The sequence below is a fragment of the Falco naumanni genome, chromosome 4 (genome assembly GCF_017639655.2).
Source record: "Falco naumanni isolate bFalNau1 chromosome 4, bFalNau1.pat, whole genome shotgun sequence".
Classification (NCBI taxonomy): domain Eukaryota; kingdom Metazoa; phylum Chordata; class Aves; order Falconiformes; family Falconidae; genus Falco; species Falco naumanni.
Window position 1 is genome coordinate 83702113 of NC_054057.1, and position 20442 is coordinate 83722554.

Below are 20442 nucleotides of genomic sequence, written 5' to 3' on the forward strand. Positions count from 1 at the left end.
CAGCGCTCAATTAATTTCTCCCTGAAAAAATGAATAGTGCTGCAGACATGCTGAGAAATAAGCTTATTTTATTTGTTATTGCTAGTCTTTTAGGCCACTCTGTAATCTCTCAAACAGTAAGGTAGGACAGATGCTGCTTGGAAGGGTATAGTACAAAAGGGCTTTAAAGCGTTTTCTCCTGTTCATAATTTTTTCACCAGAAGTGTTCAGAGAGGAAAAGAAGCGAAATTCCTTTGAGGGTGTGGGGAGAGAAAAGGATGTGGGGGGGGAGAGGGGGAGAGGAAAGGAAGCTGGCTTTAACCATTTTTATAGCCAAAGAGGTAGCAAAAGGATAAAAGAAAATGTGTACGACTTGGAAGACAAATCTCTCTGGGAAGACCACTGAAGCCCAAATGAATGCTGCTGACAGGCATCAGAGTACTTAGATAAGATCCTATTATTCAGGCTCATAACTTTGAGTAGAGGAAGATATCCATAACCGAAATGTAGAAAAATAGAGATGGTAATATTTAGTTTGTCAGCTGAGTTGGTGATAGGAAGGTGTATCTCACAGTGATTATAGGATTAGAAGGTTTGCCAATACTGTTAGTAGAATGGGATTTACGGAATGACACCAATGTTAAAGGTTTGAGTGTACTGAATGCAGGATTTCATTATTTCCTAGGTGCCTATCAAGTCTAATGTGTGGGAAAATGGAGTTGCTATTATTTAAACTTGAAATCATTTCCAGGCTTCTCAGCATCAGGAGAACTATTCCATTTTGCATCATCTGTTTCTTCATTACTCAGTGATAATTTGTGTTTGCCCAGGAGGATTTTCAAGAGATGAATAACACTCTCACCGAGAATTCTGAACATTGAAATTTACGCTAATTTTGTATATGGGCTGTTGTATGAAATTTAAATTATGCCTATTGCAAGCTACTACTATGTCTATTCTCTATCAGAAAATGCACTCTGCATAGTGGCTTCCTTCCTGAGATGATTACTTTCTGGATTATGAGTACATTTTATTTTATCAGCAGAACAAAAGCATCAGAGGTGATCGTAGTAAATGACACATGTTTATAAAAGTAAACAGCAGCAACTGAATGTTGTTCTTCAGTTGTTAAATACGTTGCTTTTCCATTCATCCCAGAAGTTAATATAGCTTTTGTCTGTATAAAGAGAATAAGGATACAGAGACGAGATGTGAATGGAAGTATAATACAATAGTATTTAACTTTGGGATTTTTAAAATGACAGCGATGATAATACAGATCTTGCCGAGGTGCTTTCACCTGAGAACCTTAAGTCATTGCCATCATTGCAGTGAACTTCATTGTCTGCAGATACTCAATTCATCGGTGACATCCCATCCCTATTGCTTCTGTGACACCCTGCTTTGTTCTATCTGGGCAAATATCACTCACTCGTGAATTTAAGTCCATAGTTCCTTACCTTATTACAAGGGACTGTGAAGCTCTGAAATTTGAAGTTATATGTGTTCAAAAATAGCTACTGATGACAAAAATGCCGTGTTTGGGGCTGAAAGAACTTAAATTGGCTTGATACACTTGTGATGCTGTGATTATCCAATTACATAATGAAATACCTGCTTCACTGCAGGGCCCTCAGCACCTGGTCAGTTGGGTGTTTCTGGGATGTAAAGTTAAAATGTTGTCTGATGTGAGGAGTGGGGTGGCAAGACCTGTGTATGACTGTTGTAGGCCCCTGACATCTCTCGAAGAAAAGAGGATCCTACACTATTTGTATACACCGAATTTACAGCCACTCCATCCCAGCTGGCTGCGATATGACTGCAGCAAAAATGTGTGAAATAACTGTGTCAGGGCTTGTAGAACAGGCACATGAAGGGAAACAGGAATAAACGGGGCTGTAAGTTATATCTAGGGTAGGATTTTTGTTTCTCTTTAATGTCTGCATTTTTCAAATAACAGGTGAAGCTCGAGAATGAATAATAGTAGTTTAAAGCTGTCCCATTGTTGGCAACATGCTGTTTGTACATCAGCTCAAACTAAGCTGCCAAATTAAGACTCAAATACAGCCATGTGAGCACTTCATTTTTTTTATCTGTAACTTGCCATTTCATTTTTATTTTGACATCTTAGCTACAGCAGCACAGAGGAATCTTATTTGGGATGGAACAGTCTTATAGACTGGCTGCATTGCCACACCGCTGCTGTTTAAGTAGCATGATTCTGGCTTTCAAGATGAAATTGCTGTAAATCTTATTTTGTAGTAGCATGAAATATGATTGGGTGAAGAAAGTAATTTGATAACATGTTTTCTCAACATTCCCCCTTTCACTGTTTGCTGGTTTTATTCCCACATGTTCTGCAGTTTATTATTACCATTGATAATGTAAGATGCAGCCTCCGTTTATCAAAAGGAACTTATAAAAATATAAGTAATTGGTGTACAAGGATGGGAAACCAGGGATATGACCAGAACAGTGCTGAGTATTTTGACTACCTAAAATATGTTTTGCAAAGACTAACAGTGAAATTATTATTCTTTCTTTTTTAAAGGTGTTCCCATTCCCACCCTGGTCTGGTATAAGGACGCTGTTCCCCTCAGCAAGCTGGAAAACCCCCGCTACGAAGTACTGCTGAGCGGTGGGCTGCGGATCCACGCGCTGCGTCCTCAGGATGCTGGAATCTTCCAGTGTTTTGCTAGTAATAAAGCTGGGGAGATACAGACATACACCTACCTGGATGTGACTAGTGAGTAAGGAGTTGTGATACGAGATCGATCGATGAGTTGCCTTGTCTTTTCTGTAGGTGACCCTGCATCCATCAGATTTTTCCACCGCTCTGTGCTCGTTTAGTTCAACTCACAGAACCTTGGTTTTCATCGAGCATAGCTGCCCTAGCTGTAAGGTACCCCAAAATGTCCTCTGGCCTCAACACATTCTGCTGAAGCCTGTAGCAAAACTTCCCAGGACATTAGGGGCTTGCAGTGAACTCTCCTATTTCACACTACAAAAAGAGAACTTAGTGAAAATAAAAAAAAATAATAAAAAAAAGAAAGGTTAATTATGATGTACTTTTTTTCTTTATACTTAAATAATTTAGTTCTATTCTAATGTGATTCTGTTCTGAATTTGAACTACCGCTTCATGATTGTGCATGGTATCATTTTGCCTGCCTTTTGTCTAGAACTACAGTTGATAGGGGAAAGAAAGTAAGTTCAAGCTAAATGGCTTATTTTTGGCCAGAAAGTCTGATTAAATGGTTTTCTTAATGAAGTACACTCTTCTCTATGGAAGAATTACAAATCCTAGTAGTCTCTTTTAAAAGTGATTATTAACAGACATTTCTGTAATACTATAACTCCTCTTCGGGAAGCTGATTTTTTTAGCCTGAGAGCAGTTTACACATACTGACCAGAATCCTACTGGCCGCAGAAAATACATCACCCCCAATTCAATATATATCTGGGAAATGCAGAAAAAAATGTAATAAAATGTAACTGAGGGAAAATAGGAAGGAAAGAAGCCTGGAAAATATCTTGGATAAGACTCAGGTTCTAAATTCTTTTGGCTGACATTTAAGTTTCAAAGTTAATGCCTTTCTCAAGTTGCTTTTCATTTTAAAGAATTCTGTTATAAAGATGAAAGAAAATACTTCTGTTTATCTAGTTTTCTCGACTTCCCCCCCCCAGCCACTCATTTTGAGCTTTATCTTCCTTTTACTGTAAGCCATCTGACTTGTACATGTACAAGCACTGATAGCTTTTTATTTTCCATGTAGGTAATAAACTGAATTAGATAATTCCTAGGAGATGAATAATGAAAGGTTACAGTCACTGCTGAAAGGTTTTCATGTATTATTGTCATGGCCTTCTCCATGATCAGCTCTATAAATGTGGATGTAAAGTCCTCCGTGATAATAGGTAAAGGATCTTTCTGATAGCTGATGCATTGAATTTTTTAAATTTTTCATTCTAGACATTAAACCAGCATTTATCCAGCCTCCAGAGGATACTACTGTTACAGAGGGGATGACCGCAGTGCTAACCTGTGAAGTTTCAGGGGCTCCAAAACCTGCCATCTCATGGAAGAGAGGTAGCCAGTTATTAAGTTGTTGTAGAAAAGCTGTAACCACATTTTCTTGGCCATTCCTATTATTGAGATGCTGTAGCGTCATTTAGTGCATATTTCTTCATTTCCTCGCTTCTGCGAGCAGTGGGCTTGTTGTGGGGCTGTTGTGAGCCAGTGGCCTGAATAGGCTGTAATAGTCTTTCGGAAGAGCTAGAATTGCAGCGCTTAATCCGTGCAGTCTACGTGACACTAATCATGCTGTTCTTCCCTTCTGTGTTTCAGGAAACCAGATCTTAGCCAGTGGCTCCGTTCAGATTCCTCGGTTCATTCTTCTTGAATCTGGAGGGCTCCAGATAACACCCGTTTTCCTTCAGGATGCCGGCAATTATACTTGCTGTGCAGTCAACTCTGAAGGAGCTCTGAACGCTTTTGTGATGCTGACAGTGTGGAGTAAGGATAATGCTTTGTTTAAAGTCTAACTTTAATCAAGTATTAATCAATTTTTGTTGTATGCTCAGGAAATTTTCATAAGTAATTAGGCTTTTCTAGTTAATAGAGATACTTGTATGATTTAATAGGAATAATGTATCTATTTTAGGAAACCTATCACAAATACCCTTTTTGTTTGTAAAATTATGCGTATATAGTTTTCTATTTTGTGCAAGGAAGTGTATTTAAATAGAGGCTCAGTCACAATTACGATTTTACTCAGGTTTTGCCTTGGCCAATCTTGCATTGCAAATCAGACCTTTTAACTTGTAGACGGGGCGATTTGCAGTTGGTTTCTGCTTCCAGGAGTCTGCAGGCAGTATAGACCAGCCCGTGCTGTTACTGGGGCTGGGGCTGCAGTTACAGTGATACGATTTTCCTCATACCTTTGTACTTCTTTGTGGCCCTGGGCACTGTTGGAAGCCAAACCAAATACAGCAGCCTTCAGCTAGTCTCTCATGCTACAGATTGGCACGGCACAGGGCAACTCATGAAATGATTTTGTCCTTCACCATTTGCTTTTGATCTCTGGTTTTGCATTTGTTCTGTGGGGGAAGAGCGTCTGATCCAACGGGTTCACCTGTGTTACTTCTGAGTTAATATTAAGCGTAACATGGATTTCGTTGCTAATAGGGAATAATGGTCATTGATTTGGGACTGAAAATAATTAAAAACAATGAAGGCGATGATGATAAATACAGAAATGTCATGGCCTTCTCTCCTTTCCTGTACTTGAAGTACTGATTATGCTGCTGATGTGTGGTGCATGTTTGGCATTTGTTAATCCCCAAACTGTAAGTTAAATCAGCAACATTTTTCCTTCTGAACCTGGGAATACCTGAAAAAAATACTGACAGTAAATGTAATGGACTTGTGTCATATGGCCATCGTATTACTGACAATATAGAGTTGCTAGACATATCAGGGTGTTGTAAACTGAATGATATCCAGGTGTATGGATCAAGTAAAAGAGATCCTTCCTAATAATTTTTGAATTTTTTTTGATTCTTATACATATTAAAGATAGTTCCTGCTCGTTGTACTGCACTGGAGAGGGAAAAGAAAAGTGAATATAACCTAATATTTGTGTAGCAACAGCACCATTATAAAGCTGGAAGGCATACATAGGTACATCAGGAATAATGCTAAAAATTCTGTGCTATTAGAGTTAGCTTTTGATTTTGCTGATGGTTCCTTCTTGTGCATGTATGAGGTATCTCAGTAGACGCTGATTATCTCTGTAGGGATTTGGGACTGATTAACATTATCCACATATCTTCTCTACTCATCCTAGCTGTCTACCTGCTTCAGCTGATGCTATCTGCTGTTGCTACCGTGAGTTAAGCATAATAGAGATCTTTCACACCGGATCTGGTTGCTGTAGTTACAGCAATTATTGTGTTCTAAGTCTCCAGGAGGTGCCTGAATAAAGATGTTCTGAAACATCTGAGTAAACAGCATATCTATCTTCTACGGAAAATTCAGGCTACCAGAAGCTCCTCCTCCTCTACCCTCTTTTCTGGATTTGATGAGATTGTAGGGTACCATTTCAGTTTTCCTCTTTCTGGGTATTTTTTTCTAGCGTACTCTTTGCACAGATTTTTCTTTGGTGGTGTTTTTGTTTTCCCTGCTCCAAACAGTGTGACAAGTTTCCTGACTCAGTGTATGTTTGGGTTCATTCATAACGTGTTATGAACGTACCTGCTGCTTTACGGCTTAGGGAGCTGCCGTAGGCGCTTACCGCCAGGCAGGTGAGGGTTAGTACAGCTTTAGCACGCTTCCTACCCAGGTCACTGCTGGCTCAGACTCACGCCCTCACTGCTTTTCCTTCCTTGCATCCACAGCGTACTACCTCTTCTTGACGCGGTGACATTAAGAGGGAGGGGAGCTTTCACGGCAGAGACTTGAAGAAGAACATCCCGCTTGCTTGGAGTGACAGATGTTCAGTTGCCTGCTCTCTGAGTGAATACCCAAGTCAAAATGCTGTAATTTCACCTGAACTATGGCTTGTGTTCCTTTCAGATCGCACGTTCATTGTTCAGCCTCCTGAGGACAGCACTGTGATCAAAGGAACTACAGCCACTCTGCGATGTGAAGCGACTCATGATCCTAGAATTTCAATCAGGTTGGTGGTGTCAGTTCTTATTTGTGTAGTTTATCCCAGCTTAATTTTCTAAGCTATATGAATAGCATTAGGTGAAAAGTTTCAGGACCCCAGATTTTAACACCAGACCCCTGATTACTGCATTATAAGGTTGTACACTGTATCATTAATCATATAAATCCCATCTTCTATTTCAGCCTTATGTATTATTTACAATGAGCTATGTTCCACTTCATGACTTCAATATAGCCTTCCATGATTTTACTGTCAAGGTTAATACACTATCAATAAAACCAACTTGTCAGAAGCTGATACTTAATGAGAGTAAAAGCCAAAGAGAAGGAATAGGATTTCAGAAGTGTTTACATTGGGGTGCATGAAAGCCACACAAGGCGTGCCTGTGTTCTTGGAAACAACTCAATAACTTGGGGCTATAGTCTGCTCCAACTGTATAAAGGAGAACAGAATTTGTCTCAACTATTAAAATTTACACTAGAGCTCTTAGAGGATGCTCGTTGGCCATGAAAACTCATGTAGTCTGAAAGCAATACGAGCAAAAGAAAACGCAAGGAACAGCTTGAAGGTGCTAGAAGGGTCAACTGAGGAAAGAACTTTGGAAAGAGAAATGCAGGTGTAAGAATGCCATGTAGAGATACTTAGCTGTAAGACTATGGGCTGTAGATATCCCTGTCGAGTGTTGATGCGTGTGTTGTGATAGCTGAGCTCTAGTAAACCTTGCCACAGCAGTTTCAAGATGTTACTGATTATGGCAGTCTAGTCTCATTACAGTCTTAGCAGAGATGGGCCAACACCTCAGCTGTTAATTGCAGAGTATGACGTTCTAGGTTAAAATGCCGATGAAGGTGAACATAAGAACTTGGACATTTATGAATACTTCACCTTTTCCATGTAAAATATAAAGTACTGTTTATTAAATATATAGTATCTGGTATGCAATTACATTTCTCATTCCGATCATAGATCTAAAACTTTATTTTTTAAAAGGCCCTGCTCCTGAAAGTAACTGTAGGGGCCTGTCATTTTTAATGTTTGGTTACAGAAGCTGATAACTTACAGCGCAGTTCAACTGAATCTGTTTTGAAGTTCTTAGGAGTAATTAATAACTGAAACGTTGTAATACTCAGGTATCTTTGGAAGAAGGACAGTGTTGTAATAAATCCATCCAGCAGTTCCAGGATCACTGTAGAGAAAGATGGAACCCTCCTCATCAGCCAGACATGGTCAGGTGATATCGGAGACTATACCTGTGAGGTCATTTCTTTTGGAGGAAATGACTCCAGAACGGCTCGACTAGAAGTGATGTGAGTACTCCGTCTGAAATACACACTACGCTTGGTTTCAGATACCCTTGGGCATTTCTCTGGCATTTCATTCTAAGTGATCTGGAGAGTCTGTAAGTTTGATTTTCGGTGTGGAGGTTTTTGAAAGACAAATAAGCCTGGTTCATTCCTAATTAAACTGCCTTGAAATGTCCTCCCTTTTGCATACTGCCATGCTGCTGGGGCCTCCAAGTAACTGGAGCCTTGGAAGTTACTTCCAAGTAACTGCATCTGTCTGAACCACTACGTGTAGATACCCATCTGGTTGGGTGATGGAGCTCGGGGGATAACGATTAAGAGATGGCAACCCACTTGAAGCCAGTAACAAGTGGACTACTGCAGGGGACTGTAAATGGGTCTGTAAATGCCCTGTCCAGCATCCTTATCAGTGATCTGGAGGAGATGTTGGAGTACATGCTCATGAAGTTTCTAGGTGGCACAAAATAGATGGGGGACAGTTGATACACTTGAGGGCAGGGGCACCATTCAGAGGAACTTAGGCTGAGAAATGGGCCAGCAGGACCCTTATGAAATTCTAGAAAACAAACGCAACATCTGTTTCTGGGGAGGAATAACCTTTTGCAGTAGTATAGCCTGGGCAGTGGCTGGCTGGTGGCAGTTCTGCTGGAAAGAACCTGGGGATATTGGTAGGTGGCAGCTGAACACGAGCCAGCTGTGTGCTCTGGCAACAAAACAGGCTGACAGCATCCTGGGCTATGGTAACACCAGCATGGTAGATTGATGGCCATGATTATCCCCTTTTATTTGACACCGGTTAGTCTACATCCAGAGTACTGTCTCCAGTTTTCAAGACCGGGCTGAATAAACTGGTCTGATCTCATGGCTGACCCTGCTGTAGGCAGGAGGTTGGACTAGAGACCTCCTGAGGTCCCTTCCAACCTGAATCCTGTCATCTGTGCTGTAGGGCGCTCTGAAAAAGCCCAGGTGCTGCGCTATGATGTCAAAGTTATAAGAAAATGTTTTCCTCCTTTTAGTATTTTTTTTTCTTTGTTAAACTTACATCAGAATAGCTGGTCCCTGGACAGACATTGCTTACTCCTGCATTCTCTTTATACAACTTTTCCAGGGGAAAAATAGTTTTATGTATGCCTTTCTTTATTCCTAAGGATCTTCAAAAATAAAACCAAGAAAATCTTTAAAGCACAGTTCAATTCTGAAAAAGGATTATAAAAATGTCATTACGGGGTTCCATATTTTCTATTTCTGTCTTCCCACTGGGGTGAAGTGTACTTCCATTTTATTTTTATGACTAAAAGCAACAACCGTGAGTTTGGTACACGTGTGGAGCAGACCAAATGAATAAGAAGGTAATGTTTTACATAGACTTCTTGGGTTTTATTTATTTGAGTAGTGCCACATGCTTTAATTTAGCTAAAATTGCATCTGTTTTTGCTGGTCATGCCTGATCTCTCTGAGAAGATGGCAACTTCTGCTGTTGGCAGTGTAATGAGTTTGCCTCTGAGATTTGCTGTGCAGAGGGCTGTTTGATGCAGCGTTATTCTGACAGTGCCAAGGCTAGATCAGATGCCCATTTTCAGAGAGTGGTCATACATTCTTTCTCTAATTAAGCACTCCTCAGCTCTCCTCCCGGAGTGCGTTTTACTGCTGGTTTAAGTCCAAGAGCAGAAGACAATTCAAAATATACTGCTACTATATTGAACCCCAGCTCGTTCCAGTTGTGTTGGCTGGCTGTCCACGCACTGGGGCTGGCTCTTAATCCTGTACCTTCACTTCCTCCAATGTTCTGCTGGTCATCGCCCATCACCTGTTTTTCCTGGAGGAATTAAAGAAATATATCAGACCCACTCTTCTGGAGGACTTCAGTAACTGATAAGTCATTCAATCATACCTTGAATTGTGACATTTTATTTCAAAGTAGTGCTGCAGGTAGTGCAATAATGGCAGAGAACATTGCATTCCTTTGCAGCTTTCATCATTATCGTTTGGCTCAGCAGCACAAATCTGTGAGAAATAGAGATACATGATACAACAGAAGTGAAATGAAGAAGAAAATATGTGGAAAGGAAACGTCTGAAGTAAAGCCTAAATTAAATTCTAGCTTGTATACGAATGACAGATCTATAACATTCCCTGTTCTCCCAGATAATTCTCTTGTGCAGAACATTAACAAACAGGGCATGTACATTTCCATCGATGAGCACTTACACTTCAGTGCCTTGAGTAGCACTAATGTCAGACAAATGTTCAGAGGAGGCCTCTCAACAGATTACAGACTGGAGCAGGCTACCAACAGACAATATTGTAGCCTGCCTCGCTTTATCTGACAACTCCAATTGTCTCACCACCTTTTTTTTCCCCCAAGAACCAGCATATCCCTCCTCTACCTTTAGGCATGTCAAGAGAAATTTCCAAAGGCACAAATAAGTTTGTTACTGATTTCTATTCAAACTGATTCAATTCAAAAGCATTGACCTTCAGGGTGACCTTCAGTTATTTAATCTCTGAGTGGTCTGGTTTTCTAATCTGAAAAGAAGGAAAGAAAACTTTTTCTTCCTTTGTCTTCCCTTGTTGGACGACAGGCTTGGGGGAAAAGGTACTGTTTCTTGCTAGAAGAGCATGCGCTGATAGCGCAGCATGGTATGCATTGGTGGTGCAAGCAGGATGGATCATTTATCTCACCATGTCTATGAAGAAAAAAATATTTGAAAAGGAAAGCCAGAAAACTAATGAAGGACTTGCTAAAGTGCAGCCAAAGGTTACCTTGCTCATCAATTTTGCACTGATGGTACTTGGGCACAGAAACTAATTGCTAGTCAAGATACTCTAGTCATTCATTTGTCTTCCCTCTAAATATGTTTATTCTTCATGTACATCACTTGATCTGGTTTGCACGAGGTAAAACATTTTCAAGTGGTGTTCCTCTTCTGCAAGACATGGATTTTAATTTTTTACTTTTTTTTTCTTCTAGCAGAGTTTCTTGACTGCAAATACAGAAAGATTTGCAGGTCTTTTGATGACGAGCTTGTGCTACTCTTGCATTCCTGCAAGTCATACAATTTGATCCTGAAAATAATTATATGTTATGAAACATCCCAGCTTCATTTAGCTTTACTTTTATAGTCCTGTAAATGCCATACTGAAATACATTTCAGTATAGAGGGAATATAGTATTCAGTGTAGAGGGAAAAACGTTTGTTCCTAAAGCTGCATGAGCTGAGTTATCAAAATGTATCACTCACCTGACGGGAAAGTCTGCTGATTCCAGCTCAAAGTATCCTGAGGGTTCTCAGTATATATAAAATATGCAGAATTACCGTTATCTATGCCTGATAATAGCTGCTGCTCAATATCTGCCTGTCTGCAGTCCATACTAAAGAACCTCTTTGTTGTATGAACATGACCGAAAAGTATGGTAATGCTGCATTGTTGGAAAATCAAAGCCCTGTACAAGCCTCTGTTATGTCACAACATATAGTAAAATCTTTTAGGCTCTTTGTCTATGCAAAAATATGGGGAGGACAATGTAATACAAAAATAGACAATTTATTCCTGGCAGCAAGTTCATCTTCTTTCAGTTCTTTTTCACCAGAGAAAGAAATACTATTGTTCTGTCATCTTCAAAAGCAGAAGAGGGGAGCTAACCACTTACAATAAACCCCAGTGGGTTGCCAAGAATGCACAGTATCGCCTTTATCATGCATTTATACGTGAATTTTGATACCCTTTTTACTAGAGTATTTGTAATCGCTACTTTTTCCAATTTCTTCCCAATATATCCCATGAAAAAATAGCTTGATTGCTAAAAATAAAATCAGCAAGACCAATGCAGAGTAAAAAATCAAAATCATGCCTCATTACAAACTTGCCTTCATGTGGATCCCATATTCCTCAGTTCCAATAGCCCATCTCTTTTCCTTTCTGTAGGGTGTGAAAACAGGAAGGATGTCAAACTTGAAAATATATTATTCCTTCCTCGTTAGAAAGAAAGCTTCTGTTTATTATTCCAAGCTCTATGTTGAGATGTCATCCAAGAAGTAAGGTTCACTGCTGAGTCTAAACATACTTGATACTCAGAAGAGAAATACTTCCCAGAAATACACTGGGAAATACAATTGTGTCTGTTTGTCATTGAAGGTGTATCAGAAATGTAGGTGTTTTTAACAAAATAAAGAATAAAATTCAAAAGCCTTTCCCAAGTTATCTGTAGATTTGAGCTTGTGCTGACCACCAAAATGAAATGGGAAATAAATCTGTGTGCTTTGGGACTTGGCAAGACTTTAATTTTAAAAATCCACCTCGTTACAGGCCTACGAGAGACAAAAAGCCTCAGAACTCATGGATGCCTTGCGAGAGTCCTTCCTATGTTTAGAAACAGAAGAGGATTCTTTTGCAAGAGAAACTGGAAAGTCTTGAGGAACAGATGATACATTTTTTCATTTAAAACATTATAAACTTTTATGAGCAAAGCCATCAGGGCTGAGTGCTTGGCTAGGCTCAACTTTTTACCACGTTATCAGGTCTAGCAGATGAACCACCTGCTCCGAGTAAGACTTGTATGGTGGACCTGATTTAGGAAATAATTTATGAAATAGGAGCAGGGCTTTTTTATAAACTGACAAGAAAACTTGTTTAATCTCCCTTGCCTTTTTAGTAATCCCCTCTTCAGTCACAGTCTCTCTAATTACCTGCTGTTGGACCATTTTTCTCAGAAATCTCTCCAAACCATGTCTGGTTTATTTCCCTCAGCAAATAGTCTGCTTTTAGCTAATTTTATGAAACACTCTGTGTGTTTGCTGAGTGAATTTTTCAGCTGCCCTCTGGCAGTGATGAGCTGACTCAAAACATTAGGGTTTCTGTTTTGAACATGTATCATCTGCAACTAGCTAGTATTTCTCTCCCAGATTGTTACAGTGGCTTCAAGTTCTTTTCTTGCAAATCTGCTGTTTTAATTGCTTTGTCAGAGTCCCTTCAGGTCACCTTGGTGGTTATGCCATTAACCCTGGGCTTATCTATCAATTACAGATTTAAAAGTGTTCATAGACATACTTTGCTATCGTACAAAGAAAGTTATGGAAAAGTTGCATCCATGCAACTCTTCAGCAGTAGAGTAGTGAGGTCTTAAGATATTCTATATGGAAAAACCTTCATATATTTCCTGTTTGGGGCTTCAGTCAACAAAAGAAAGATAATAATAATGCTGGAATTAAACTTCCAATTCCAATCAAGGGCTGTCCCGTGCCTGTGTGTTATTGTCCTAAACTTCATCTACTTTCTTGCTCTATCAGAAGCTGGGTAGTTCTAGTCCGAGGTCCTTCTCATCCTGAAGAGCGGTTGGAATTACCATTTCGTGCAATGATGTCTTGGATGTTAGCAGCAAGGAGAAGTAATTCTCTTGTAGGAAAAAAAGCAGCAATGATCTCTTTTGGGAACATGAATATTCATGATGGTGGTATAGGTCTCATTTGTCACTGCTTCCACACAGTATGTGGTAGCAAATGAGAGGGAGAGAAAGTGTAAGTGCTTGCTAAAGTAAGAATTACTATTTATTAATCTCTGCTTTTGTATACTACAAACAGAGAAGTACACTTCTGTGCTTTGTCTTTGTAGTTTTAAATATTTATTTCTGTCCAGGTGTGTTTCTTAGGCACTTGTTATGTTCACCTTGAGGGATTTAAATCTGTAAGCGCCATCTGTTGCTGTTCGGTGTGGACACATATGGCTAAGGAATATGATATTAGTGGAGATAGGTGTACTGGATGGCTGCTGCAGCTCCCACTGCTCAACCTCTGTCTGAACAGAAAGTGCCTGTTTCCTTCACACGGCTGACTGATCACCGGTTTGTGTCAATCTAAGAGAATAACCAATTAAACCCAAATCCTAAGGAAAAAAAAAAAAAAGAAAGAAAAAAACAAAAACCACGTTTGAACTCAGTTTGTGCTTTAAAAAAACATGAAAAAGGGAATGTCCTCTCTTTTCCAAAAGCCTTCTGAGACTCATACACCAAGAAAAAGAGACTGAGCTGCAAAGCCTTTCCTAGTGATGTAGCCTCTGTCCTCAAATGAACTGTTAATTCAGTCCTTCTGAACGTATGGGGAAACAACGTTAGTAAATGCACCCCCTGAAAATATCCTCAATATATACCAGGAGCGTTTGCTTAGTTCCCAGAAGAGTTGTTACATGGGGATAAGTTTGCTGTGAGCTCCCCCTCTGCCACCCCTCCTACATTGCTCCCTGCGTGACCATCATCTCCTGGATTAGGCTGAAGCTACAGCCCATCTCCGAGCTCTTCCCCACAAGGCTTGATGATAAAACAAAACAGAAACTGGGACCTCTGTGAGCCATGCCACAAGACATTTCACTCTCTTTCCTTCAGTAATTTCCGTTGTCAGCTTAATCACGAAAGCGCTTTTCCAACCAGCTTGCTTAGGACATAATGATAAATTGTAGTGGAGGTTTAATGTTTATTATAATTTAATGTTTCATTCAAAATTAAGTAGCACGCTCCTGTAGTCCCTGTGTAAATGGCCATATCTTAAATCCCCACGCCGCACTTTCCAAATGACAGGCTTGCTCTGCCATTTTGCATTGCAGACCAGCTGCCCTCCTACTTTGTTTCCAGGTTCTTCTATTCCCTAAACTTTTTTATCCCAAATTTTTCGGTGCCCTGTTCAAAATCTGCTTCCATTGGACCTGTTCATATGCTTCCCTGTGCCCGATGTTTTTTCTAGCCCAGGAGTGACCACGTCTTAGCTGTCTGTGCAGCAGAAGTCTGGAGCTTGGTTGGTCCATGCCCAGGTCTAAGTGAGAACATAGCCAGCCTAAACTCCTCCTAATCAAGGCATCTTGAGCAAGTGATTTAATGAAGTTAAGTTCTGGATCACACCGTGAGGTGTCATTCCCTGTTTACTACAGAAAGAGCCTGGGGTCACCTTGCTGCTAATGTGGTTAGGCATTTAAAGTCAAACGAGACCAGGCTTTGAGGTTTAGGTTTAGGCTTGGGAAGCGTGGACCCTTCCAGCCTGGTGAGGGGTGGGCAGGTGAGCGTCCCCCGCTTGTGCTGTCCCATTATCTGTGTGTTGTTCTGATCAGTCTTCAGCTCTCCCAGCAACCTTTTGTCTTGGTGCTAATGCTGCAGTGTGTAGTCGTCACAAACATGTAAACAAAAGCATTCACAGTTTTAACAAAAAAATAATGAGATTATTGTCTGGCTCTCCATATGTTCCTCAGTCTTCTAGTAGAACCCAAAAGCCAGGACACATTTATTGTTCTGGCTTAAAGCCAGAGTCTGTATTTACTTCTGTGAGTGGCTAAGGAGCTGAGGTTTTTAAATAACTGTAAGCCTTCAGTGGCATGATACATTACAACCAGAAATTATTACATTTTTAAATTAAGCATGTGAAGTACCCCTGTGGCCTCCTGCTCTGACCAGAGTGGATTATCCATGGTGCTTGCTGAGGAAGGGCTCCCCTCAGCTTCCCTGCAGAGGAGCAATAGGTGGAATGGGTAAAAACTGGCCCTCCTTGCTTTTCCTTCACCCTGAGGTCCTTGTCCTCCTGAGGAACCAGGACAGTAAGGAGCAGAAATCAGGCTCAAGTGTAATGGCTGAAGGGTTTATTTTAACTTAATACAGATCAGCATTTAAGGTTTGCAGCAGAATTGAGTTTTCTCACTGCACCAGGCAGCCTCCGACTTTCAGCCAATGAGTACAAATGAAATGTTTTTCCACAAATTGCCTTTATGTAGAGAAATTACACATTTTAATTGAGCTGCTGTTTTATTTTTGTTTTTTAATGTTTCATTTTGTATTTCCGTGGGGTTTCTGCAGGCGTTTTCACTACATTTTCTGGTTGGGTGCTTCCAAAAAAATCCTTATTATAGGAAGGAAAGATTCTACCCATGACAGGATAAGCCTGAATCCGCGAGTAAATCAAGCTGTTCTGTAGCCTAAGAATACATATGGTAATTTTGATTAGTAGCTCTATATGGATGGTGTCAATGTCTTCTGCTTCCTTGAGTATGAAAAATTCCATGTTAAATCATATCTCCCATGTGTTTTACTGTTTATACGTATTACTGCTGTCACATTGCTAGGACATCATCGTAAGAAGGGAGAAAAAGTGAGAGAGGAAATTTATTAGCCAACTTGTCTCAATCAAAAGCAGTATGAAAATTGGCTTTTTTCCACACTTAGCAACATTTCCATTAGCTGTTCTAAGCATCAGCCTTGGGACTTTCAGCATAAATTATTTTTTTTTCCAGATAGGATAAAATTGTGAAGAATTCAGAGATGTCTTTCATTTATTTAATTGTACAATAGCTGCTGGTCGTTTTATATCGATCATCATACGAGTCTAAATGTCGTGTGCCTTTAACTGCCTGCAAGACTGTAGCTGAATGAAATGCAGATTGATTTTTCTGTGCTGTTTTCAATCCCTTTCTCTTTTCCTTAACAGCGAGCTGCCTCATTCCCCTCAGAATCTTCTGGCCACTCTAAATTCCTCGTACAGCCGCAGCGTGATGCTCTCCTGGGTGCGCCCCTTTGATGGAAACAGCCCCGTTCTGTACTACATGGTCGAGCTCTCTGAGAACAGTGAGTAAAGTCAAATACGTTTCAACCTCATGTTCCTCTTAATTATTGAGCCTTCTCTCAGACTCAGCTTTTACCAGAGCTACTAACAATGTGTTACTGATGTTTACCAAATGAGAGGCAGTGTGCGTGGAGGGGAAGCCCTGGGGTTTGCACTCATCTATTCACACGTTTAAAGAGTTAAACAACAAAAACTGGTCTGAGATTGTGGAATTGTTATACAGGGAAGCCTTAGTTCCACCTCTAGCCTTGCCAGCCAGGTTTGAGGCACAACAGCTCATTCCTCAGTGCTTCTATTCAACACCTGTAAAATAGCAGAAGTCAGTTTTTATTTCTTACCATTGTTTTCTTTTGCTCCGGTTTCATAGATACTTCGATGCATTCAGAGCCCAAATTTCACCTGAAAAATGCAGGCAGGCAGGATTATAATATAAGGAACTGATGGTCTGTCAGAGGAACAAACTTAGATGTCAATAGGAGCTACTCTTTTATCTGTATATGCGTTCGTATTTTCTCCTCTTTCCCTAGGTCATCATTTTACACCCTTCTTTTAGCTAGGTGGTTGAGGATCTTTAACTGTAAGATACACAGATATCTTTCCCTAGGTCATCATGTAAGATACACAAATATCTTTCCCTAGGTCATCCTTTTACACCCTTCTTTTAGCTAGGTAGTTGAGGATCTTTAACTGTAAGATACACAAATATTTGTGGGTTAGAAACCTGGCCACCGTGAACTGCCACTTCTGACAATTTTGTCATGCGGTATGTCTGGTCCTTTGCGGCTCTCAGTTTGCAAGGTTATTCAGGGATATTGCTAATGCCTCTTTAGGAGTTGATGGAAAGATGAGGTTATATGGAAATCAGTCACCTTGGCAATATTTTCTAATCTCTATCACCCTAGGAGCTGGAAATCCAAGCCCAACAATTGATTCTTGATGAAAAAATTAAGAGCATCACTTTTTCTGACATGTGGAAATTAGCCACTGCATAACTGAATGTGAAACAGTCCTGATTTCTGATTATCTAGAGACGTTTTGTTTTGCCACACAGACAGCCTGAGATGAAACTTGAGCTTCAGATCACATACAACCCTTTTGCTTTGCAGGCTGGAGTGCATAACTTTTCAGATGTGGCGGTCCCAGAACTGATGATCTTGACATCTGTTAAGCAAAGTGCAGTATTCTAATCCTAGCAGCAATCCCAATTCATGCCCAGGACTGCTATCCTTAAAACAGTTCTTTTCAAGCCAAGACTCCTGATCTTTTTTTAACAAATGACTGAGAAAAGTCAGTGTTCTGCACTCATGCTCTGTCTCTACCCTTTTATCGTGACCTTCTTTCTTATTTTTACTCTTCTCTTCTTCCTCTCCTATCAACAGCAGGCCAGTAACTGCCTTTTTGCTTTTCCTTACCTATTCTTTCACCCAAGGACGTTACCCTTGTGTTTCATGTTTCCCAGTGGCTTTGACAATGACAAGCTAATAAAGCCCCAGCCTGGGAACATGATGCAAAGGTACTAGAGCTGTATTTACGCAGAGACAGCACAGAGCGGGCAGAACGTATGTACTGGGGTCCACAGCTGGCTGTGTTGGTTGGGAAGAGTCACTAAAAGAAAAGGCAAGCTTGCTCAGTGCCAGGAGAAGTTTGAAAGGTCTTCAAGTGCCTTTCTAGCAAAGGTGCTTTGCAGTTGTTCTAGTATAGGAATGGGGTAAATGTGCCATCGTTTTAAAATGCTGTAATTAGTTCACTGAAATTTGTAGAAGGCTCAGCAAAAGCCAACAATAGTTCTCCAGAAATCATGCAGACAGTCCCTCAGAACTCCACAGGATCCTGTGAACCCTTGCTCACTCTGTGATCGATCCAATAATTTTGGCTGATGGCATTGCAATCCACCACTGAGTCTCGTTATTACAAATCATAGGTATATGTACTTCAGCAAGCTTGCAGCTGCAAAAAAACAAACACAGACTGGGTTTGTTGTGAATTGAGCATCTTAACTCCCAGAAATACTCTAGATCTTGCTGTCCTTTCAGGTTCTGTCTTTGTTTACCTTGATTTTATGTATATACCATCTGAATGGTTACTCAGAAGTAGGACAGAGAAGAAGTTAAGCCCTTGAATATTCCACTGTTGCAGTGTTCTCTCATTTCTTATGTTACTGCTCAGCTTTGCAGGTACCAACAGAATAGTAGAACAATGTCAACAGTGACTTTGGTTTGGAAAGCTGACTGTAATGTCTACATATTGTCACTGTCTTGTTTTGGTTTTTCTTTTCTGGAAGTGTTTGTTTTTCAGTTATTTTGATCTCAGTAGTGTGTCGTTAATATCTAGTTTCTGCAGACCTCCTACTCCTTCGGAAAACACCACCTTTCCTTTGTTCCCCCCCATCCCAAGTGATGTTTGTGAACAAAGCTGACACTTGATCTTGTGTAGGTATAGTTTTGTCTGATACGACTGTGCAGAATCTCTCTTTGCTTTTCAAAGAAAATTTCCTTTCAGGTTTGCTGTCGGTCCTGTTTGTGCTGCAGAAAGAGCAACTGTCAAGGAGTCGGCATATGCCCTCCACGAGCTCATCTGCTTGTGTCTCATCAGCTCTTTCACTGTCAGCGGCAGTGCAATATGCTCAGCATCCCCATCCCCACTTGCTTTCATACATGTAAAGGTTAGGCAGGGACATGAGAATTATGATTTATTTTCCAGTTAGCAAAGCTGCCCAGGAGACTTTGTTCTTGGTTCTGTGGAGGTTTAATACATGTGTTGTGCTTTGCAGTTACAGGTGCCAAAATGCAGCCTAATTTTGTTCGGGTTTTTAGCTATTTTGCTTTGAATAATTTTCTAATAGCTTTAGGATCTATTGTACATTTTGAAGCACGTACCATAAATGAATACATAATAACAGTATCTGTTTCTGAGAAATAGCTGAAGAGGGTTCAAAATAATGAGTGTAAATTTCAGGGGACTAATTACTAGCTGTGTTAGAGAGAGGCGTGTCACTCCACCTGGCATAGATTAGAACTCCTTTTCATTAATACCAATTCAGTAAAGAGATATTAAAACCTTATTTTAATTAGAGGAAAAAAACAGTGGCAGATTGTGCACATAAATTGCTGGAAATATGAACGACTCTAGTCACCTAATTTTTTAAAAAAATATATTTGGCACAATGCAATAATTCTCAAATTACAAGTATTCACAGTAGATTCTGTCTGGGGGTGACTTGAGACATATGGCCTTAAACATTTGGGGGCAAATTTATAATCTAATTTGGAAAACACAGTTCTAGACAAACACATTCATTAAGTATTCCTGCCCACACAGAGCCAGGAACGTGAACCTTAATTTGAAATAGGATTTTCAACTAAATAGTACCATGCATTGCTGTCATTTGCACTAATATAAGTTTGGACGTTTCATGACCTGTTTAGCCCCTGTTGTGATATACCTAGGAATTCCAATGAAGTATCTTTGTGGAGTTAGAAAGGGATATGTTTAGCTTATTCCAAAGAAGTTTAGATTTCAGGGGTTAATGAAAAAATATTCTTGAATAGTTTTTTAATTGAATAAATGAATTAATACTTAAAGAATCCTGCTGAGAAAATCTGGGATACCTGTGCCGTGTGATATGAAGGTATAACTCAGATTCATCATGTTGTGCCAATGAGGATGTAATAAAAGCTCCTATGAAAAGCATCTATACATGCTTAACTTAACCGACGAATTGTCATCCTGAATTTGGTAGGAATATTCAAATGATAGAAATTGAACACATTGACAAATCTTTGCAAAAATGGAAGTAAAACTATGCTGTTCATTATGACTGTTACTCAGATCTATGTATGACTGTGTGAACAGATACTCCTCAGGCCATTGGTAGACCTTGCTGAAGCCCTACCAA

General features: G+C 40.0%; 1 protein-coding gene across 4 annotated transcripts in view; it reads left to right on the top strand.

Moving 5' to 3' along the window:
- Nucleotides 1-20442, top strand: part of SDK1 (sidekick cell adhesion molecule 1) — a 418908-nt gene that overhangs the window by 271694 nt on the left and 126772 nt on the right. For all 4 annotated transcript variants that reach the window (XM_040591242.1, XM_040591243.1, XM_040591241.1 and 1 more), the window contains 6 exons: nt 2531-2725; nt 3952-4068; nt 4327-4494; nt 6556-6658; nt 7783-7959; nt 16413-16549. In XM_040591242.1, coding sequence (XP_040447176.1) covers nt 2531-2725; nt 3952-4068; nt 4327-4494; nt 6556-6658; nt 7783-7959; nt 16413-16549 — 897 coding nt within the window. The remainder of the gene's footprint in view (nt 1-2530; nt 2726-3951; nt 4069-4326; nt 4495-6555; nt 6659-7782; nt 7960-16412; nt 16550-20442) is intronic.